Here is a 24,829-nt window from a genome sequence, read left to right as displayed (position 1 = left end):
AACCTCCCTATGGTTCGACCCCGGTCTTGCCGGGTTATTTATTACTTCGACACTCCTGCACTTGAGAGAAGACATCAATCTTTTAGTCGTGTAACAATGTTCAGTCAAAACCCATGTCTTTGGTTCTTCTTTACCCAGAAAAGATTTGGTTATTGGGTTTGATGTTTACTTCAAATCCAAGTTTAGAATCCTTTCTCGTGATATTTAGTATAAAGCTCATTTTCTTCCATACACAATTACCCCTTCACTCTATGGAATTCAACCATCACTCACAGAACACATTGCCCTCATCAAAGCCCAAACAATCCAACACTCACGTTTAAACTCTCATCAAGAATTTCTTACTAAATGTTTATATCTATTATGATAAAATCCACAGTTTTTTTATTAAGCTTCTTTTTAAGTTTAATGAAGATATCAATCCCATGAAAGCCAGTCATTCAGGAATGAATCCTGAGCACAATAAGCTAGCTCAAGAGGAATGTGCCTAATTACAGGCCTAAGGTTTAATTGAACCTATAGACTCACAATGGTCTTGTGGAGCCTTTTATATTAATAAAAGGTCTGAACAAAATGAGGCAAGCTCAGGCTAGTCATTAATTATTAGCCCTTAAATCATTTTCTCTAAGATGATAAGTTCTCCTTGCCAAATATAATGACATTATTCTCATGCCTTCACAGTGCCAAAGTTTTCTCGAAGTTTGATCTCAAGGCTTGATTTTGGCAACTTGGCATTCATCTTGAAGACTGATACAAAACAAGTTTTTGCATCCCTAACCATCATTATCAATGGCGACTCATGCCTTTTTGTCTCAAAATGGCATCCTTATTATTTCAAAAGGCCATGATTAAAGTATTTGAACCCATGCTCCAATCAGCTTTAATCTACATTGATGATATGTTGCATTCTTCAAAGATGAGGAGTCACATGTTACTTTGTTAAAGCAATTTGCAGGGATTGTTTACCACTATGGCATCATGCTTTCTGAAAGCAAGATGCTCATCTATCAAAAGAAGATTGAATTTCTTGGCATAATCTTTGTAGATGGTGCTTATACACAGGCACCCATATAGCTGAAGAACTCTAAAAATTTTCAGATGGCCCCCTCACGAGAAAGCATGTTCAATAGTTTTTAGGTATTGTCCAATACCTCATAAATTTTATCCCTAGAGTTGCAAAAATAACAAGGCCCCTTCAACTCATGCTCAAGAAAAATACAAACCCGTGAATAGAAAATCAGATACAATATGTCAGACAATTAAAGACAGCCACATAAAATTTATGTGCTTTAGTCATTCCATCAACAAGGCAGCGCATACTCCAAACTAATGCCAGTGACATATATTAGAAGCTATACTCCTCGAAGATAAAAATGGCCACCGATACATCTGTGGCTATAAAAGTAGGTCCTTCAAGAAATCAGAAACCCACTATCACTCCACTTTCAAGGAAATCCTAGCTGTAAAGTATGGCATTCAAAAATTTGAGTTTCATCTAGCAGTTTATCACTTTGCAGTGGTCATATATTGTTCTTTATTTCCTAAAATGCTACAGTTCAAGTGAAGGATACTTCTTCATTCTGAGATTAGCAGAGTGGTTTTCCAAGTATAACTTCACCACTCAGCATACAAAAGGAACCAAGAACTTGATCCCAGACATGCGAACCAGACCTTCCAAATCACAAACACTACTTCTTCCCCCAATTCGTATGCCCTCCTCTTCCAATCCACCTCCACCTTAACAAGATTTCCCTGTAAATGATTTGCCTCCTCTTGTTCAAGAAATGATTATTAACCACACTCTTGGCCTACAGGGCAAAGAAAAATTGTTTGGCCTCCAAGACTACCTTCTTCTTAACTCTAATATGTCTTCTATTTGATTCCAAAGCTTAGACATCCATCCAAAATATCCTTTCATTCACCTTTTTACCTTCCAACCTTCTAGATTGTTCCTTAAAGAACTCTACTTTTTCTTATGGTATTTTTATCATCTGTACCATATTGCTTTTGAGTTTCCCACTGATTTCTTTCTTTCTAGATTTATCCGGACTTCTTGGCTGGTAGATTCTTGGTACTACACTCTTAAATTCCTCACTTGGTTTCACAACCCTATACAATAGATCTCTTTTCTTCAACGAGAAAAATCCCAATAGCCCCATCCAAAAACTTGCTGGATTGAAATACATCACATTCCCCTTCGTAATAAATTTGTTAAGCAAGTTTTTACCTATTTGTTCTCTATTTTCATATTTCATTGCCCCTTCAAAGCTTCAACAGACAATTTGGTTATGATTTTTTCACAGGCAGCAGTATACAAAACTCATTCATACTCTCTATATAAAAAACTCTTATATCACCTCCCGAATATTAGGACCTTACAAAAAATAGTATGCCTTAAGAACAACATTATTCTTGATGAACTAGGGACTAAAGGAACATATCCTGATGAAAAAATGGACTATGATTTGTATGACCCTCAATATTCTACTCATCTCCATGACTTATAGATGTAGTACAAAAACAAAAAACTAAAGCAGATGATTTTGGGCATCCCACAACTCCTGGAACCACATGAGCTAGAAATGCTTGCAGATGATGACTATGTGTTGGTCCTACAAGTCCAAACTATTTGTAATCAAGATAACCTATTATATCATAATCTCTCTTCAGATCATGAACTTATTATCGGTTGATATTAGTATTAGCTCGTCACTTGTATCTTGTCATTTATGCATTATTAAGTGTGCTTTAGTGTTTTCTGATGTCATGAGTCATGAAAGCAAAAGCTTTAAAATTAGTATAAACAGAGGCTAGATGTAATTTTATAAGACAAAACCTTGAAAGGGTAAAGCTCAATGAGAAGTATCTTTAATAAAAAACTTTGTTTTTCTAAATTTTTATTTTTAAAAAATTTTACACTTAAAATCTAAAAGTTTTTGTTATCATTCAATAAGACATGACTCCAATAGATAGCTGTTAAAGTGCCTATAAAGATAGTCTATGAAGCTGCTATGTTAGAGTATTTTGTCTAACAATTGACTTGGTTGTCTTATGGGCAAAATTTGACAAAGCAAAGGAGGAAGTGAATTCTTCGCTGGCCCTGCTGCTGGTTATATAAATTTGAATTTGAACGGTAGCAAAACCAGTCTGCTTTCTGTGGCCACTTTTATGGCGATTTCTTGGTATGTTGGCAGAAGAGGAGCAAGGAAAAAGGAACCATGCTAGCTTCTGCAATTCTTTTTGCAGCCATTGTCTTTTCGATTTCTTCAATAGACCTGAAGTGGGCGGAAGAAATTCTCTAACGTGTTGCGTGGTGTAGAAAAGACCTTCGATTACGTAGTTCAAGCAAATCTTCAAGGTTGATAAAAATAAAAAATAAAAAAGATGCAGATCCTCAAACCCGAAGAAAATGAAAAATAACAGTAGTCATTATCCTTGTGCCGAATCTTAGTTCCAGCAAATTGCTAGTCTTTATTGTTTTGATGATAAAATTATAATATTTAATATAATATTTTTTTAATTATTAATTGAAATATAATTAGAGTTTTGTAATCAATTTAAATCCTTTGTAATCTATTTTATATATAATTTATACATAATAAAATATTAAGCAATAATTGTTTTTTTTTTAAAAGAGGGTGAAAAAATGATAAGGAGTGTTTTTGTAATTATAATATTTAATATAATAATTTTTTAATGTATATATTTTTTTAAAATTAACATGGGTGTCCCGGCCAGCTTGCGCGTACCACGACTAATCTCACGGGCCCTGAAGTTAACGACCATGTAAACCTCCCGTGGCTATCATATGAGCAACTAAGGACTCGAATCTGAGATTACAAAGAGAACAAACCCCTTAGTCCCAAGTTTTTATCATTTGACCACCGCCTAAATAGTTTTTTTTTTTTTTAAATGTATACTTTGAAGGAAGAGAGAGAGAGAGAGAGAGTGACAAGGAGTGTTTTTGTAATTATCAGGGCAAAAAAAAAACACAACTGCAAGAACGATATATAGGGACGACGTCGGTTAGGACTACATAAACCTGAAAACCTTTCTTCTTACCTCATCTCCAAGACAAAACTCTCGCACTTGTTTCTCAGTTTGCTTTAAGATTATTCGATTTTATCATCAGCTCTCAATCAATGTTAGTTATTTCCCTTTTAGTCTTTAATCTAAGCTAAAACTGCTCTAAGTTAGTGCTTGACAAAATCAAAGAATTTCACTAAATATTCTAGTTTTTGTTGTTAAAGGAGGAATTCAGTGAATCGGCCACCAACACCAGATGATACAGCGGAGGAGGAGGAGAAACAACCGACCCTTCATGAAACAATTAATATTAAGGTTCTCTTTTCTTGATGGGGTTTTGTTTTTTATTTATTTCTTATGATGATGGCTTGGGTTTAATTTGATTGGTTGTGTTAGTTAATTGAGAGTGGAGAGAAGGAAAGATTAACGGAGCTTTTAAGAGAGAGGCTTATTGAGTGTGGATGGAAAGATGAAATGAAAGCTCTTTGCAGGTTTTCACTGCTCTCTCTCCTTTTAATTTCATTGCTTTTTTTTTGTGTGTTTTAATTATCTGTGTCTTCTTCCTCTTCTTCTTTTTGTTGGTTTATAGTATTTCATGTGAATAACAGTAGTAGGGATTTCAGCAATATCAGTTTTTGAAAAACTAGGAGAAATACAATGAAAATGAATGCAATGACACTACTTTTCATTCTAATAAATCCTTTGAGGGACAGATGAGCCGTTTATTCTTCTTCTTGTGTCCAAATCTAGAACTCAATCCTTCTTGTTAGGACTTGTAAATAAAGCTTGCGATTGTGTTCATATTTGACATGACAAGCACGGGGATCGATTCCACGTAGAGGGAGGAGTGAATTTTGGCAAATCACTTGCCAGCTACAGAATATAGCAATTTTGAAGAGTGACTTTTGGTGAAACAGGAGTTTTTTTTTCTTTTATTTTTTTTAATGGAATAAACTGAGATGGTATCACCATTACCCATCAGTTTGGTAGAGGAGGATCCTATTCTCCAGACTCTGGTGTTCTTGGGTAGATGAATATTCTGCATTCATGATATCCAATCCAGTTAGTGATATTTCTATGAATAATGTGGTCCAAGTCCTGGTGTTTTATGAGGGCTTCTATATGGAAAAATCATAAGATGCAATGGAAGATCTTGTTCACCAAGTTATGATGGAGCTGATGCAGAGTGTGTACTAGAGGTTCTCCCATCTCCTTCTAAGGTTCTATGGTTTTTTGTAATTGTCTGAGGCTTGCTAATATGAAAGTAGGAATTGGATGAGTAAAAGGCTGAGCCAGCCACTTCTGATGTTTCTAGAGCGCTAGGATTTATGTTCCTGATCAATGGAAACTTCCTCAAGGAAATGCTTTGGATAGTGATGCAGCTAGTTTTTGGTTGAATGGGTGGAGCTCTCTGTCAGGAAATCTGTGCCCTCCATGAATTTTGGAAGTGCATGACAAGAGGAGAGATTATGAAAGATATGCTTTCTTTAGCTGTAGGACATTGTATTAGAATCCTTACTTTTTAGGCCTGTTTAGACTTTTTGGCAGCCGCAAATTTTTTTCCTGGCCCATTTTCTTGCCTTATTTATGGATAGTTTGGCCTATTTTCCTTGCAATATTGTTTGGCATCATTTTCTCCATTCTAAATCTCTGTCGATGTCATTGTGTTGTAGGGCATTTATAAAGAAGAAAGGAAGGAACAATGTTACCGTGGATGACCTTGTACATGTAATTACACCCAAGGGCAGAGGTGGGATCTTCTGTTTCTGAAGTTTATCTTCTGTTTTCTGCTCTGGATAATTTATTAGTTCATCTGCTAGTTGCTGGAATTCAGATGTAAAATTTGGCAACTGCTTAAAATTTGAAAATGAATTCGATTGCCTTGACTTGATTTTCATATCTACATGTTCATTATGGTTCAACGCACCTTACATTTTGTGCTGATGAATTGTTTTTCCCAGTTCAGTTAGGAATTTCGCAGTTTTAGTTCATTTTTCTTTTTTACCTCTTGGTTTATATCATCTTTATCAAGTCTGAAAATTTTGTACCTTTATACCTGCAGTCTTGATTCCTGATTCTGTAAAGGCCGAGCTGTTGCAGAGAATCCGTTCTTTTCTTGTTCAAGCTGCTGTTTGATACGCCAGTCCAATTTCCTAAATTATGTAGTAGTAGGAAAGCTGATGTTGATGAATGGGATGGAAGCTTTGTTTACCATTGTTTTGTCGAGGTCTCTTGCAAAGTGGAGGCAGCTAAGATTTACTTTAAACATATGCATTTTGCAAAACGAAGGGAATGGGATATCAGTTTTGTGCTTCAGGCTTGAATGAAGGCTCATCATCTTATAGCCTTTAACCATAGGACCCGAAGATTACTCTGGCACTTGTGATGTTTGACAATATAAATATTTACGTGTAGACTATTCTGTTATTTTTGCGTGCCATACTGTGCTGCCATTTTCAAAACGAAACTATTTGGCTAGGAAGATTTGGAATTCAATATCTTGAGATGGATTTGTGCCTCATTCAGTTTTGAGTTTATCTATCATGTCACCAACCCAGATCCATTCAGTATCTCTGAGAGAGAGAACTCGTACGCATAAGCTTAAAATTCCCAAGGTCAGCTGCAGCATGCACCCTGCTCATGCTGCAACTGAGAGCCGATTGCCAGACAAGTTACGTTTTTACTTTCAACACTCTAGGGCTACACTTCTATCTCGCACCATGACACGCACCATCAACATAGCACCACATAGCAGGGCGTGAAAAATTTATATGTAAGGTTGGTTCAGTTATATTCTGCATTTGCCAAGGAGCAACAAAGACCCAGGTGGAGGATTCGACATCTGAAAAGTTTTTAAGAACTCCGCATAGATGCTAGACAACACACAAGGCAACTGTCATACACTCGGTTTGCATACAGAAAATGAAGACCCATCAGGGATGTCTCCTCCTGTTCGCCATTACAATAAAAGCTATCGTTCTCTTTTACAACTTCAAGTCTGTCTATAGTGTTATAGTATCATAATAAACACAACGCCCATGCTAAACAACCATCTTCACAAGACAAATGTATTTATTCAGCAGGTTCACATGTCATCCATGCCTTTCCCGAGAAGATTTCACCCAACCAGACTTCAACCCCCAAGCTTGCGCTCTATGGGAAATCTGTGAAAAGCAGAAGCTGACATTCACCACAAAGCCTAACATCATTTCCATATTATGGAAGTTTGCTTAAGCCAGAGAGCCTGCTTGCTCACAAAGGTCTAATAGATCCAGAGTCTGCAAAACATCATAATAGAATTCATGAGCATTGGAGAACTGAAAATCAATTTGTGTCAAACGAAACATTCAAGCAGAGGTTAGAGGACAAAGACACCAAAGTTTTAACTGATGATCATACCTCAGGAACCGAGAGCTCAAGGCGAAATTTGGGACCGTCATAATGATGCAAAACCGGCCTAAAAGCATCCTCATCCAGTGCCTTGTAGAGTTTTCTAATTCGGGTCCTCACCTATTTATTAATCACCCGAATGAAGATTAAATAAAAGAAAAGGAAATGAAACAAATAGGATTCCAGATAAATCAACTAAGTTATTCAAAATCCATATTAGGAATCCAATTTTTACCTGGGCAGGAAACCTTGACTCTCCTTTGCACTTTTTGTCTTCCCACGCAGTTGGGTCAATGTTGGATCCCCCAAAACTTGCTGCCTGTATACGACCAATTTGGGAAAGATAAGTTCTCGGTATTAGTAAAATAATCAGTACAGTACAGCACAGCACAGCACACTTTGGCCATTTCACCGCAGTAAATGCAGAGATAACTAATACTGGATTCAAAGAGGCTATCAAACAAACAGGCAAGGCAAAAAGGAACACCCAGATCAGACCTGGAACACTCTTGATAGTGTAAAGCATCATAGAGAAAACCATAGCAAGTTAAATGGATAAAAGTATGAGAACATACCTCAAAAATGCCATGCAGCTGGTGAGTAGTGTAATTATAGAGGAAGAGAGGTAAGCCAGGTGTTATTGCCCGGACAGAATCCCTATATCTTGGTGGTAAACCTACCAATGTGCAACAACCATTAGGTAAGACTTCGATAATATTGTTAAAAATGGCATACCTCAAGATGATATGAACACTAGTATTTACAGAGTTCAATGGAAAACTTTAGAGCTTGAAAAGTCATTTTTTTAATGATCATCGATTGGAATCCCATTGTCAAACTCGAACAACAAAAAAAAAAATCTCTCCTACTGAAGACTTGTGACATATAATGGTTTCCCATTTCAATGTTTTGACCTAGAGGAAAATTTGCATTCATACTTCCCAATATTATAAAAGATATTGCATGAATTGTGGCCATCAAACAATTTTAAGTTACTTAAAGCATCAATGGAAAACTAACAAGAAAACCAGGGGGGGTAAGAAATTACCAAAAAGCTGTCGCTTCAAATCTTCCTGCATGGTGTCATTGTTACAGACAAAGATGTATCCTCCAAGCACCTCATTCCTTGGAAGCATCTCTGTGGCAGGCAAGGTCTTAAACCTTTTGTCAACTGCATTGTTGTTGTCGTTGTTAATATTAATATTGCTGTGGTTACTGGCCTCTTTGCTAATAAGGCTGTTGCCACTGTACTTGCTACCAGTCAGATCTCCAATGCTGTTCATGTTGTTTTTCCGGTACACTGCATTCATGTTGTAAGCACTGTTCCTTAGGGAACTTTTGTTCACATTTTCTGTCATCTTGGAGTCCAAGTTCATCATGTTGAAATTGAAACTTTCAAATTTATTTTCTTGGAACCCAAGCTTATCCCTTGGCCGCATTTCTGGAAGGCCCTTTGAAAGGTCCAGGTTATTCATACGCTCACCCTTTGCCTGGGTTTGCTCAGCCAATTTAGACGCAGCCACCAACCACTTATGATCCTCTGAGACTTTTGATTGTCCTCGAAGCTCATCACCCAGTTGCCAGAAGCTGTGCAGGCTTTCCATCTTGCAAATCCTGATGAGATGTCACACAAGCTAGATACTTGTTAGAAAATATATATTGAAATATAAGGAGGAGAAAACTGGATCAGAGGAAAAGGCAACAGAATTAGATCACAGTCCAAGTGTATAAAATAAAGCCATTGCTGCACGAAACAAACCAGTATTAAATTTAAGTGAAGAGCATCAGCAAGCAATCCTATCAACTTGCAAAGCCCAATGTGACAGGATAAACCAACCCCATTGATTCTACACATGTTCTTTTTCAAAGTTGACTACTATAAATTCCAACACTAAAGAGAAGTCCGTGAGGTAACCATGTATAACATTTATTGAAAGAAGTAATAACTGCCACCAGTATTACTTAGAACGAAGCACATCTTTTAAACCCCCACCCCTCGAAAATAAAAAACAATGAAGAAAAATGGTTGCCAGCAGTATTTATCAAGCAAAACCCACAGTACTTAAGTGAAAAACTTGCAATTAACTCATTTCAATCATTGTTTTGTGAACGAATTTTTTAAAAAGAACATGCCTCTTTTCTTTATTCCCGGTTAAATGTTCATTTTTGAGAAAAATGATTAGAAACCACTTCTCTAGAAAAGCAATTCCAGACAAACATTCTAAACAATTCCAACTGGGTATTCAATTCCTGGTATCTGTTAACAGAACCAAGCACGATCATTTAATTCCCATCACTTCTATGCTATGGAAAAGCAGACGACGAAATTTATAACAGAACAAACTAAAAATCGCTTAGATTTTGAGACAATCTCAAAGAATTATTTTCAACTGTCAGCACAACTCACAAGGCAAAAACTCTAACAACACAGCACATCCAAAAAACCAAAACCACATTGACCAAGAAAAAGAACAAAAAATCAAGTCATAACAACCAACAAGAAAATACAACACAGATTCCTTTTTCCGCAACATTTCTCAAAACCAAACAGCACTTGAGCACAAAAAAGGAAATAAAAACAAGAAGTCCAGGCCAAACCCTTAATTCAAGTCTTTAAAACCAGTAACTAGCTCATAAATAACCAAAACCACGCCCCAAATCTAGCCATAACATTAACTAAATTACCTTTTAAAAAATAAAAAATAAAACAACTTTATCCAACCAAAATCAAAACCCAAAACCCACATTCAATCCAAGAATCCAGTCAAAAGAAGTGAAAAAAAAATATAAACACAAGCTAACTAAAAGCTTGAATTTTTACCTAAAACAAGACCATTATCAATTAAATTACCAAACAAAAAAACACGAAAAGCAAACAACTTTACTTAACAAAACTAAAACCCACTTTTAAAACCAACCAAGGAACCCAAAGAAAAAACTAAAAACACGGATTAAGTCAAAAGCTTCAATTTTTACCCTTGAAAAATAAAAAATAGAGACCAGAGAAGCAAGCTTGGTTTAGAAGCTGAAATGAAGGAGTGGAAGCTTGATTAAAGAGTAAATAGTTACATGATGTTAGCAGATCAAAAGGAACCCTAGATTTGAGGATCCAAAGAGAGAGACAGAGGGAAACAGTACCTTATTTTCTTTTGTCTGCTTTTAACTGTGAAACCCACCAGACACGATACAGTGAATGTGTGTTGGAGAGAGAGAGATAGACGTCGAGTGGATTTTTATTTTTGTATTTATAGCTTGGTATTCCAAAAATGCCATTCTCATGTTTGTGTAATTGCGGTGGCGCCACCGTGGAATTTTGAATGTTTTTGTGAGAGTGAGAACGGGTTTGAAAATTGTTACCAGCGGTGTTTCCAGGGACATTAAATTATTAGGAATAAGATTTGAATTATTTTTTTGTATTTTTTGTATTTTTTAATAAATTAAAATTAAAAATAAATTTTAAAAATTATATTATTTTAATATATTTTAAATAAAAATTATTTTAAAATACACATTTTATCACATTTTTAAATAAACATGTAATCGTGATTTTACTTTGTAAATACTTAATGCTTTTATGCATAAAAGGAGTGTTTGTTTATATTGTTATATCTATATTTTATTTAAAACGTAAATGCAATAATATCTAATAAAAAAATATAAATTATTATTTATAAATTCTATCAAATTATATATTTGAAACGCATAGAAAACGAAAGCAAAATAAACTAACTAAAATTTTAAATAAAATTTAAATGAATTGTTATTAAAAATTTAATGTGTGTTTTGTTATATCGGTGTAATATCTATTTTAAAAGTAATTTTACTTCAAAATACAATGAAATATTTTTTTTTAACATTATTATAACAAAAAAAAATCATTTGATGTTTTTTTAAAATAAATAGGCTTTTAAAAAGCATAAAAAAGAAAGTTATCACTCCAAAAAAAAAAAACCTTAACATCAATTTCTAATTGCTTTGTTCATGAAAATTTAAAACAAAATGAGTCTAGAATGTAATTATATTACATTGATTTTTTTTAATTTTGTTGATTAATAATAATAGTGAATTTTCAAGAATAGTTGTTTTTATTTTTAAAGCATTTTTTTTAATTTCAATCTTTAGTTTTCAGATGTATTAGAATATGAATTTAAGTGCTGGCTTAATAACAATATAGCAATCTATTTAATTTCTTACTTAAGAAATACATCATGAAATTTATAATGAAAAGAAATAAACAAGTAATATACATGTGTGCGCATCTTTTATTATATCTACACTTGATATAATAAAATAAGTGAAAATTAAGCTATATTCTTATTTATAAATTCTTTAAATGAGTTAAGTTTAACAGAATGTAATAAAATTTACACGAGTAATTACATCATTTTGGCTTTACGCATAAAGAAGAAGAAGATGCCTTTATATGTTACAATGCAATGCAAAAATACCAGCAACATGTAAGAAGCTGCCCCTTTTTTCTTTTTTCTTTTTTCTTTTTTCTTTTTTCTTTTTTAAGTAAAGATTCGTGACTAATTAGGATTTTTTTTTTATCTTTTAAAATTAGTCCTATAAATTATGAAAATAAATCTAAAATAAAAAACTTTTCACCCTCCATGCAATAAATGCAACTGTGCAAAAGGAGTTAAGATTATCGTGATTAAGAATATAATTATAGTTATTTTTTAAAATATTTTATTTTAAAAAAATATATTAATAATATTTTTTATTTTTTTAAAATTATTTTTAAAATCAGTATATTAAATAATTTAAAAGTATCAAAAATATATTAATTTAAAAAAATCAAATTTTCTTAAAAATATTTTTAAACCCAGCCGCAAATCAAATTTTTTTAAAAATATTTTTAAACCCAGCCTTTAAATCCTAAGCTAGACTGCAAAAACTATTAAAAATTTTGTTTAAAATTAATTTTATTTTTATGTTTCTTTAATATATTAATATAAAAATATTTTTTAATATATTTTTAAATAAATACATTTTAAAAATAAATGATACCAGAAAACATCACCATAACTATACACACCTGTCACTGTTGAATTCACGAGTGACAAAAATTAAGTGGTGCCGGTGTGACCAATTTTGTACAGTTGGCAAAAATGATGTCATGGATGACGTTTCTATGTCCTCTTGCATCATGCTTCAATCAAAGCAAAAGCACGTTCAAACTAGCTATTTTACCGGTCGCGAGTTCGAATAATTTTGTTTTTCAGTTAAAAAAATAAATATATAAATTTTTTTAATGTGTTTTTTTTTCATAAAAACTTTTTAATAAGAAAAAATTTATACATACATCTAATTTAATAAATTAATAATTATTCATGTTTATAAAATATATAAAAATATTAATAAAAAATAAAAAATAAATTTAAAAAAATAAAAAATAGATACAAATCAAAATATTTAAATTATCAAGAATCAAGTTGTACTTATTTGTTTTTATATTTTAAAATTATTTTAAAAAAATAATTATTTTAAATTAATTATTTTTTTAGTTTTTTTAAGGTTGTTTTAATGAGTTAATGTCAAGGATATTAAAAAAAAAACATTATTTTTATACATTTACAAGCAAAAAACACTTTAAACAACAATTATTACCACAATATCAAATAAACACTTAATCAATTAACTTAATTTAATTAAAAAAAGATATCTCTAAAAATAAAAAATTTTAAAAATAACAATAAATAAAAAAACTCAAGATAACTTGGATTTTTTTTAAAATCAACAAAAAAATCATATAAAGAAATTAACAAGGTTCAATCTCTAATTAAATAAATACTAAAGAATAAAACTAGAAAAAAAACATGAGTTTAAACAAGAAAAAACAATTAAGCAAACTCATGTGAACTTTTTAAACTTGAGTTCATCTCTAAAATTTATAACTCGTCAAATTCTATAAAACTCAATTCCAAATAATTTAATATTGAAAGATAAACAAAAATAAATCATTTTTTTTAAATAGTCAAAGTAAAAAAATTAAAAATAAAAAGAATAAGAATCAAGTATGATAGGAAAAAAATTTAAGGAGGATAAAATTGTAACAAAAAATTAATTTAAAACTTTATATTAATTCAAAAAATAGTAATTAAAAGAAAAAAAATGAATTTTTAAAAATAATATATAAATTATTCCAAATAAAACAAATAATAAAAAAAACTACATTATCACCGAATTGAATAATTATTAGCCATATGTGTCACGTCTTATAACATAGAGAATATTAAGATAATTTAAATGTTATCATAAAAAATAATATTTAAAAAACAAATGACCATGCACATATCACCTAAATGACGTTAAGACCACCAATATATCAACCATATTTTTAAATATTTTTATATTAATTATATTATAAAATTACCCTAAATCAACCTAAAAATAAAACCAATTAAAATATTAAAATACCCTCACATGCAAGCCAAAGAAAATTCTAACTTCTATAGGAATATTTATGTTTTTTTTATTGTACTTGACAAATTAAAAATATAAAAACGGAATCAGCTTTTTAAAAACAAAATTAAGAATAAAGGTATGGTAGTCATTTTATTATTCATAAAAAAATACAAAAAAAACCTATTTATCCTCCATGAATATGGTAATACCTAGTGAATCCCTATGAAAAGACTATACTACTCTAATAGCTTATTATAATTTGCACAGGATCTCATTGTCCTCCACAATATCCTCTAATTTTTTTTTATTTGGTTAATTGTAGATCATAATCTCCCATGTATATTATATGTATAATTGCAATCCTAAAAATTAAATTGGATGATTAAAAAAATTAATTTTATCTTGTTTAAGTTTAGTGATTAATATTCTAAATATATTAGATCAATGTGATGAATATGTTTTTAAAATTAAAAAAATAATATCAATTAATATACAAGCTGTTAAAAAATAGTTACATTTTAATTCAAAAAAAATAATTAATAATTGGTTTTAAATATAAAAAATTATAAAAAATCTAAGGTTGCTCGATGATTTATTATGGAGTTAGAATCATTGCATTATAGATTGTTATAATATAATGATAATTTTATCCTTTACAATACATGTCAAAAAACAAAAAACTAAAAAACAAAATGATCATATCACTTGATTCAATCGGCATAACCAACTTAAATAGAGGTAAGCTGGTTTTTTCATATTTTTTGTTGAACAATAGAATAATTAATTTATCTTTTAAATAAAAAAATTAATTGGAGGCAAGGGGTTTTTTATTTTTCATCCTTTTTCACAACATAATTACCTAATTTCCCTTGTATTTTATTTCCTTTGACTTGATTATAAAGTGCTTTCATCATTTTATTATGTTTTTTTATATATAATTATCAAATAATTAATATATATAAAAATATATTTAAAAATAAAACATTGGTGACGTATGGAAGGAGTCTATGAGCAGTGCTTACGGGCTTCTTTGTCGGCCAAACACTGCCTTCTATGATGGCTTTAAAAATGGTATGCCAAGGGCTTGTTAGTGATGGGGTGTGTATTGATGAATAACTCATAATGTAACTCTGATGAATTTTTTTTTCTTCTTTTTTTCTCTCTTTCTCTTTCTCTTCTTCTTTGTAGTATACAAAAGTTTTCATTTATTTATTTTTTATTTATAATTTGATCCTCATTTTTTATCACTTTTTATCATTTCATTTCATTTAATTTTTATTTTAAATTTAGTTTTTATTCTTTTAATTATTATTTATTTTTTTACCCTTTTTTAAATGAATTTTGTTTTCAATTTTATTTCTCAACATTTTATTTCAATTTATTTTTATATCAAGTTTTGTCCACTTTATTTTTATTACTATTTATTTTTTTTTAGATCTTTTTTTATGTTATTTTTTGTTTTTTCCCTTAAATCCATCCCTCATTATTTTGTTATTGAAAATTTTACTTCATTACTTTTAGGGTTTTTCTATAGAATTAGTCTCAGTATATGGTTAAGGTCGTCGGTTTTGAATATTAATATGATTTAATTTTAGTTTTTTTTTTAAATCTCATTTTTTAAGATTTGATTTACTAGGAATTAGTCTTTTCACTTTATTTTTACATTTTTTATAGGGCGGTTCCAATCCTATACCCATAATTGCGGGATCAATTAATTAAGCTAGGTTAAATTAGAACTTTTTTTTTGTTATTTTTTAAATAATTTTCTTTTTTATTTTCTCTCTTTAACATTGAATTATTTGATAATCAAGTTTCATTAAAAAAATTTTAAAAATTTTTAACATGTTACCTCGATTCATGACATGCCATATATTTGGTATGGTAACTTGAATAGGGTTGGACCAATTTTTTTTTACCTTCTTTTCTTTACCATTATTTTTTGTGAGTTTCTTTGTTGTCATTGAATTCTTTTATTTATATTATCTAAATTATATCAGCATATTAAGAGTTTATTTAAAAGTGTGGTAGTTATTGTTTTTTATTTAAAATACATAAAAAATATTTTTTATTTTTTAAAATTATTTTTAATATCAATACATTAAAATAATTAAAAAATTAATTTTAAGTAAATAATTAAAATGAAATCAATGACTCCAGTCAGCTTTTTTCTTCTTCTTTATAGATACTTGCATCCCATTAATATTCATTTTATATGATGGGAAAATTTTGGGCCGACCCACTAAGTAGTGCGGGCACCTATCACTCGAGAGACGAACTCCTGGATCAATACTAAATTCATTTTTACTTCACAGCGGAACCCGTGAGCTCTACAATCTGTCTAATGGTAAAATATTTTTATTTATACATAATATTTGGAATAACTTTTCTTGATTTTTTTCCTCATATAATTAACAGAGAAGATATCTCGAAATAAATTGTGGGCAATAATGTAAAACACTCATATTGAAAAGTATTGAAATCCCTCCTAAAATTAGCTGGCAGATCATCTTCTTTGGAGCTACTGGGTCTATGTCCATTGTTTCATAAAGAATAACCCCACAATAATTCAGAAACTCCTCTTTAAGCTTTCAGAAAATAAATAAAAATGGTGGAGCCGCCTGGCATGTCTCATGAGCTGCCTTTTAATAGCATCAACTTGTGATCGTCTTCACATGATATGGTATGTGATATATAAATTTCAATTTAGTTGGTGGCACAGCTTTATCGGTTGCAATGTAACCAAAATGGTGTCGAATCAACATCCATAAATTAAATTTTCAATTAATTTGCAATGCTTCTTTCGTGAAACATTACCATTTTTTCCAGCTAACATGACTCCATTGAAATGGATCTAATCAATGAGATGTAGAATTTATATTTTGCATTTTCCGAGTTTGAAACTCTTTTTCTAAAAAGAAAAAAAAAAACCCTGAAAGAATAGTTATTTTGTATTTTGTAATGAACTAGCAAACATGTATCTCTCATGTAAGACTCATCATTTTGCTAACCAACAAGAAATAATAGAAGGGAAGACGCATATAGACTTTAGCTGTACAAAATTGTTTTGAAAAGCCAAAATCAAGAGCAAACTAAGCATGAGCTGATTCTCATGATTTAGCACTACAATCTGGTCACATTTTGGACAACACTGGATTCTTTCTTAGCTTTCTTGTCTATCAAATCATTGTAGTCTAGAAGCTGAATGGTAACAATAATGGAAACTGCATACGTGCTTGCTAGTTTTCTCACCTCCTCCCCTGTAAGCTTGGCGATACAAAACTTAACTTTATAGTAACCTATGGAATCAGTGCTGGAGAGTGTTGGGAATTCCGACCGGTGATGTACTGATATTTGCTCATAGGAGACCAAGCACACTGACACAATATTTAACGTGGTTCGGCAAAACCACCTACATTCACGGGAGAAGCCATTACATTATGTAGGGAGAGTACAAGATTTACAACAATAGAGGAGGAGGAATCATCCCCTCTTTGAGTAACTCTCAACCTCACTCTATTTCTCTCCTTTTGTGCTGCAATGGCAGCCCACTCTCTCCTACATTTCTCACCTCTTTGGCTCTACTTCCTCTCTCATTTTGCTCTCTCATATATGCCTCTATTTATAGGCATTCATGGAAGCTCTTCTTGGTTTGTTGTCAACATTGGTGGCTACCAACTCTAGCTCATTCAACAATGGTGGCCACCAACTCTATCTCATTCAACAATGGTGGCTACCAATAGTCAATGGTAAATGGTTGGTGTCTTACATGAAATGGCAACCAACCTAACAGAGAGGACACTATTAAGCACCATAAAATAAATGCTTACAACTGCATGGGAGTGACAGAGGGCATTCATCAACCTGCCAGTGACTTTCTGTAATATATCTTTGAGGGTAGACGTCAAATTATGGGAAGACATGAAAATAATGTACTCCTGCATAGCCATTTGCCATGAAATTTATCACCAGCGACTCATGCAAATGTTCCCTTTATGTTCTTTTTTTTTTTTTAAAAAAAAAAGTAGGTAACATCAAGCAATTCTAATCTGTTTGAGCCATTAATCTATACCTTTCTTTCCTGTTCATGATTGGATGAGTCAGCTTCGGCATCTATTTTTTTTCTACACATCATTCCTGCATAAATCATAACATGAACTACATTGCCAACATATATTAGAATAAATAAAACCGATAATCAGAGGAAAGAAGGCAACAACTTCATTACAGAAAAATTTATAGAGAATTGCTGGGACTTAAGGTGACCTTCATGGAATCGAAAATGAAAGGAGAAAAAGCTATTATCAAAGGCACAGCAATTTGGTAGCAGCTAGCCGTCCTCGGGAGCCCCGAGTATATCCTTAAATCCAACAGAAGAAAATCGAAGAGGCCTAATAATTAATCTCTTTAAACAAACTTTCAAAAATCTATATCTGATATGGTGAAGTCGATAGCGCGTTTATAGTCTTTAAATTTCAAACAAAAGATATTATCTCCTTTTTGTAGCTTCAGTTTTTGATATTAAATCAACTGAGAAAAATTAAATCTAAAAACTACCACACAATCGCTAAACAAAAAATCAATTATATTTGTTCTCTTTACAATGAAAGTTTAAGTACAAAAACAATTATGTTTTGGACAAGAATATAGTGTAGTGTTATGAATAATTTTATTACATTAAACTTTATTTTTACAAAACTAAAACATGCTTATATATATATATATATATATATATATATATTATTTTTGTTTAGAACGCGAGTATGGAAAGATGATAATAAGCTATGTTAACTTTATTTTTTAATAAAAAAGCTGTGTTAACTTGGTATTAGCTAGTTATGATTTCATTTGCAAGATTTTGTAGTTAGAGTTGCTGTATTTTTATCTATATTTTTTTATATGCTTAGAGTTTATAAACTTGAGAAATATGAGATAAAAAATAATATAATTCTAAATGAAAGAACAAGGTAGCTGATACGATTACGGAATGCATCGTGCATGCTCAATGTTATCATTTCCGTTTATTTAATGGATGGAGACGGAGGGAAGGAAAAAACTGAAAGTTTGATAAAAGCTTAGAAACTCTTCAAAACTAAGTAGGGAAAATTAAAATTTACATAATATTTCTTGGTACATAATTATGTGCTTTGTTTTTATAGATTATTAGCTACAAATATAGTTTGTTGTGCCAGGGATAGCACATAACACTTATAGAGAATATTTGATATCAAAGTATAATGGATTTAGTTTAGATGCATAAAAGTTAATTAGAGAATTATTTTCCATTTAAAAAAAAGAGTGATTAAGCTCTCTTATCATTAAAAAATAAATCCGAACAGTCTTCAATTTATTTTTCATAACCTTTTCTTTCATTATAGAGAAAAAATAAAAAATCTCAACAACATTCTCCAAAAAAGGAAAAATAAAAGAAATTCAAACATTAAAAATAAAACTAAAAGAACTCACTCATATATTGTAGATTGTAAGTTTTTTTACTATGCATTGGAGCACTATTTATTAGGGAGGAATTGATTGGTTTTCGTGATAAATTATAAGTGGTTTGGTTCTTGTTATTTTTTTATGGTGTACATAGCGTGTTATGGATTGCTGGGTTATTTGTTATTAGTGGGTGTTTAGTGGAATGTTAAATAATACTTAAAAATATATTTTTATTAAGGTTTTATATCATCATATTGCACTTAAAGTATTATTAAATTCTCTAACTTAAGCATATTTTATAATAACAAGTCTGATAATATAAGATATTTTTAATTTATAGTAAATACCCATTTCAAATGCAAACATGCTTCACAATTCAAATATTTGATTGATTTGTTTAACTATTGAAAGTGAAAGAAAAAATAAAGGGTTAAACTTATAAAAAAGATGTTGATTTAATTCAAACTAAAACACCATTCAGTCATTGGATTATATCTAGAGCTATAAATCTTGGGTTTTGGTTTGGTTTATATGGCTAGAAAACTAAGACATAGGCCCAAAATATTAATGAGAGTCCAAGACTCAATTCTGCCATTTGGAAGTCCAAATCTTAGCATCAAAAGAGAAGTCTGAATCTGTCCGGCAGCCTAGACGCTGTTCAGTGTTCAACCCATATTTTGAGTTCTAGAAGTTCAAATAAGCTAATTCTTTTTTTTTTTTTTGGAAAACTAAGACAAATGCTCAAACTTTCATGAAAACTATCTGTTCAAATTCTGATGTTAGAAATGACATTTTGTTCAGACATGAAGATAAGGGTTATCACCAAGTCAAGAGATGGCCACCTACTCAATAATTAGTTATTAAATCAATAGTTGCAGATTTTAGCTTATAAAAGGAGGCATTTGCCATACATTTAGATATCTTGTTGTTCAGATCAAGATCACTCTCTCTCTTTATATTTTAATGTTCAAGTTTTATTTCATGTTATCTTAATATCTTGTTTACGCTTTTTATTTCCTTTCATTTACTTAGTTAATATATATCATTATTGTATTTTTATTTTGTTTATTTATGTTTCTCATCTTCATTATGTTTAACTAAGTTTATTTTGTCAAGATGAAAAGCATACACTAATGGTGTAGGGATAAATATAATATAAACTCAACATGGATTTTAATGTTTGATACTAACATATTTTGTATTTGTTATCTTACTTACTCTTGATACCTTACTTGTTAAATGATTAATCTAGATTTGTGTTGTATAACCCTTGGCACAACAAATACTTGATCCTTTCATAACAAACTGTATAAAAGAATTTGATTTGTTGTTAACATAAGTTATCACCATGAATACCTGACCATATTTACAATTATTGACATTACTCAAATAAGATAATTAATATAATCATGTTAATAATTTATAATTCAATTGAAACCTCTTTTGTGTGTGGTTTCCAGTTGACATTACTTTAACCTTGACATTTTTTTTATCCTTGTTTTATCCTTACATTAATATCATATCTTAAAAGTTCTCATCAACTCCTTTTTATTAATTGTTTATCATTTTATATAGTTCACCTACCAGTGATTCAATTCAGGTCTCGTCGGGTTATTTATTAATTCGACACTCCTGTATTTGAGATAAGACATCAATTTTTTGATCGTGTCAACTATCATTTTCTTGATTTGTTCAGTATGAACAGGCTGGTAGCTAGATACATGTCTTACTTATGATGTATCTGGCTTGGGAGAGTGTTGGTCTGGTATAGTTGGATACGATTTTGGTTGATTTTTCATGAGATGACAATGGTTTCTTTGTTGTTTCTCTTTGTTCTGGGCATGTAAAAGTGTTTTGTCAGTTCGCTAGGATGTTTATCTTAATTATTTTTTTAGATTTTGCTGAATTTAATGGATTGCGAATAGATTTTATGTTTGAGATTGAATGGGGCAATCATGATTTTTTCCCCTTTTATGTATTGATTTATATAATATTTAATTAATAATTCATTCTCACTCTTGAAGAGTTAGACAAAGTTTATATAAATTTGCTTGCAATACTTGTTTTGTTTGTAGGGGCATTTTTCAGGGGTCTAGTTGTTTGGGTTGGATTACTATGTTTTGTTTTTTGTGGTTTGGGATTTTAGGGTGTTGGAATCTCTATGTTCTGGTTGGGTTGACCAATTTCAAGAAGAGTCTAACATAACAAGTCAAATCAAGTCAGTTTTTCATTAACCTTATAAGATGATTTCTTTTGCTCGAAATCCAATACTGTCAAAAAAAATAAAATAAAAATCTAAAAAGAAAATGGAAATAAATTAAGATAGAATCGCTAACTATAAAGATAAAAGAGGTGATTATAAATGTCTCTGACCAAGGCTTTATAGAAAGGAGTTTCCTAATATGACAAGCTCTTTTTGAAAAGGGGCCATTAATGCTTTTTTTTTTTTATAAGCTTTTAAGCTTTTTGTCTATCTTGATGCCTTTTCTTCCATTAGTCTAACCCTGAAGCTTTCATAGCGAGATCAAGTTGGTCCCTAGCGAAACTAAACTTGAGTAATTTCCATTCGTTCTGTATACCATTGATCCTTTTGGAAAGGTTAAGGTTGAATGATACCCAATCGAAGAATAGCCCTTCGTGACTCTTCATTTGACCCTGGAATTCATTGAGTTGGACAATTCTTAATAAGTGTTATAGCTCGAGATATAGCTTCTTCTCCTATATTTGGTAGTATCTGCTACTTGAACTTATAGTATTTCATGCAATTCACTCCTCACATCTTGATGTTCTCACAAAAAGAGAGGTTGCATGAAGACCTTTGATATTAAATCAAGAGGACTGTGCGAAACATAATATTAGGATGATGTCGTGAAAAAAGGACCATTCAAGACAGATTAAAATAAAAAGTCGTGTTGTAAGCAAAGGAGTTTGACTAGAGCATCTTATTAACCTCACTTCGAGAATACCTATTAAGACTAAGAAAAGCCCGAAAGAATCGATCGCATTTAAAGATACCCGCATGACAAAGTTAATAGTCAATTCTTTTGAATAATATATCTAGAAATGTCTATTTATTTCTTATTCACATTGTTTTGAACACAACTGGTACATTCTAAAATAACCTTTATGTGGACATCTTTACCATTGACCATGAACCTTTTTTTGGTTTTTATTCACTTAATTTTTCTATTTTCCTATCCGAAACGAAGAAGAAAAGAAGGAAAGAAATACAAGTTACTAACCTAAAAGCCAATCATATAATAAAGCACCTATTTTCTGGCGAAAAGCCCTTTCCATATGAAGTAAGTAGACCATGGAATGTTTAGAATATGGCTCGACTAAAAGGTTTATGAAGATGCGAACCTTTTAGTTTTGGGATTCCCTGAAGCCCCTAGATTGGTTCTGCTAATGAAATGAACACAGAGCCCATTCCGAATGCTTTTCTGATCTAGAACTAGAGTTCTTGCAAAAAGAATAAGATGTTGCTCTCCCTCCCTATCTTTTCTCGTTTTGCCCCCTAATCTGAATGGCAGTGGGCACGGGTGGCCTAAGAGAAGGGTTACCTTCTGTTACCCTTCAATCGACAACTTTATGATAAGCCAGTTTGGAAGGTTTTCTTCAAAAGGGAATGTAGGGGCGGGGCTCAGCAAAGGGTTCGAGAATCTCGAACATTGTTGGTGTTATTTCTGATGTTTATCTGTTTTGTAGTTTAGTGTTAGGGTGTGGTTAGGCTCTAGTGGTTGTTGTAATTTTTGGTTAATCAAGGTTCTTTGTATTGACTAGGTTGGTTTTCTGTGCATTTCTATTTTGTGTTGCGTTGCTCGGTTTCTGTTTGATTTTTTGATTTTTTGAAAAACTTGGATGCCAGTTTTTGTGATTGAAATGCATGATTTTTATTATGGGATTAAGCAACTATTTTGGATTTTCTGGAAATTGTGTTGGCATGCTTCTTCTTGGTTTTTTTTTTTGCATGCCTTATATATCCAAGTTTCAATTGCTTTATGTTTTTTTAGGGATGTTTTGATTGCTAGTGTTCTTGGGCTTGGAAGTTAACTAAGTCTACATGATGTGGGTTTGACATGTTTGTTAAATCCATGTAACGTGGGTCTTGCATGTTTTCCAGACTAAAGGCGCCTATGCCTGGCACCAGCCAAGTTCAAGGTGTGTTAGCTTGATTTCAAGGTTTATTAATCATCTTTCAAATGGTTGATAAATTGTTTCTTATTTTGAATACAATAATCATTAACAAGATCCAAGTTATGCACTTGTACCCATGAAGAAGACACTCATATCCGACTCATCAAATTTGGAGATGTTGTCACTCTTCTTTATGATGTTGTTTTAATACTTAATCAATATAACTTAACATTTTAATTTCTCATTGCCTTTGATATATATTTCACTTATTTTCCTAAACATGGCTCAAGCATAACATATTATTATATTCAATCCCTTATTTATATTTATTCTTGCAGTGCAAGAAAAAAAAAGAATAAAAATCTTCAGTCTTGCTCAAAGTTAGTTATTTTATGTGCAAAATCTAACAATAAGAAAAAAAATACAGGATCGTTGGCTTTCTAAACTTCAATGGGGGACATGTCCAGATACGCTGATCATTGCTCATACCAACACGAATATTTTTATTTAATACTTCATCATAGTCTTAAAAGATATTTAGAGTTTACTTTTATTTGTTGGAAATGACTTTATTTTTATGATTAACATTGCGTTTGAAATGTAGATCCACTACAAACATGTATGTGGGTCAATGTCATTGTTGCTATTATGCTTTACATTTGCATTGCTTCTTTTATATAAGAAAAATAATTTTTAAAGCTATCAATTGTTTGTCTATTTTTTTCAATTTTCTACGCTACAACATTCACAGATCTGTATGTTATCTTAAAAGGCATGTTTATCAGACCTAAGTAAACGCGAATCTGACAAATATGCCATATCCAAGTAACGTGGGTCTAGCATGCTTGTTAGACCTATTACTATTATTATTATTTTTGTATGATGGAAGGATTTTATTGCTCTTCTAGATTGCATAGACATTGAGCTTGCACTCCAGTGCAAGCTTGATGCAAAGCCATGCCTCATAATTCATTATTTAAATTAAAATGAACCAAAAATTGTTTTTGAATTGATGGGTTATTTTATTATTCTTTTAATTTCAACCATTAGATTTATTGAGTGAGATTAGCTTGCAAATACACTCATTAATGCATAAAATAATTGTTTTTAAAAAAAATTGAAGATGTTTGTGCATTAAAGCAAAGCTTTCAGGGGAGAATCTGGTTTTGTGTGTTACGTGTACAAGGACAAGGCCTTTATCATCAAAGTCACAAAAACATGTTTAATAGCTATTTATTTATGTAGTTGGATCACGTTTTTAAAATAAAATTAATTGTTTTTTTGTTTTAAATATTTTTTTATATTTTTGGATTGTTTTAACATATTGAAATAAAAAAAAAATATATTATTATAATATATTTCCAATTGAAAAACAATCTCTACCATAATCTTAAACATGTTTGGTTGCTAGATAAGTAATGTGGGTCTG

At 31.0% G+C, this 24,829-nt stretch overlaps 2 protein-coding genes across 4 annotated transcripts; one reads left to right on the top strand and one right to left on the bottom strand.

Annotated features, from left to right (window-relative positions):
- The first annotated feature begins 4,002 nt into the window (after positions 1–4,002).
- Positions 4,003–6,537, top strand: LOC105113112 (transcription and mRNA export factor SUS1). Its single transcript, XM_011009142.1, has 5 exons — positions 4,003–4,144; positions 4,251–4,341; positions 4,423–4,517; positions 5,700–5,776; positions 6,089–6,537. Coding segments are annotated over exons 1-5 (339 nt in total). The 5' UTR covers positions 4,003–4,142; the 3' UTR covers positions 6,163–6,537.
- Positions 6,538–6,857: 320 nt separating this feature from the next.
- Positions 6,858–10,661, bottom strand: LOC105113111 (DCD (Development and Cell Death) domain protein). Of its 3 annotated transcripts, none has more exons than XM_011009140.1 (6): positions 10,555–10,661; positions 8,465–9,030; positions 7,992–8,092; positions 7,652–7,735; positions 7,426–7,536; positions 6,858–7,304 (listed from the first exon to the last, which is right to left on the bottom strand). In XM_011009140.1, exons 2-6 carry the CDS (start codon positions 9,018–9,020, stop codon positions 7,257–7,259), a joined length of 900 nt encoding a protein of 299 aa, XP_011007442.1. In that variant the 5' UTR covers positions 9,021–9,030; positions 10,555–10,661; the 3' UTR covers positions 6,858–7,256. The 3 variants fall into 3 exon arrangements, with proteins under 3 accessions (XP_011007442.1, XP_011007441.1, XP_011007443.1); XM_011009139.1 differs by lacking the exon at positions 10,555–10,661 and adding an exon at positions 10,486–10,509; XM_011009141.1 differs by lacking the exon at positions 10,555–10,661 and adding an exon at positions 10,393–10,479.
- Between the last annotated feature and the right edge of the window lie 14,168 nt (positions 10,662–24,829).

Source organism: Populus euphratica, unplaced genomic scaffold (assembly GCF_000495115.2).
Source record: "Populus euphratica unplaced genomic scaffold, PopEup_1.0 scaffold392.1, whole genome shotgun sequence".
Lineage (NCBI taxonomy): Eukaryota > Viridiplantae > Streptophyta > Magnoliopsida > Malpighiales > Salicaceae > Populus > Populus euphratica.
This window is presented reverse-complemented; position numbering and strand designations above follow the sequence as displayed.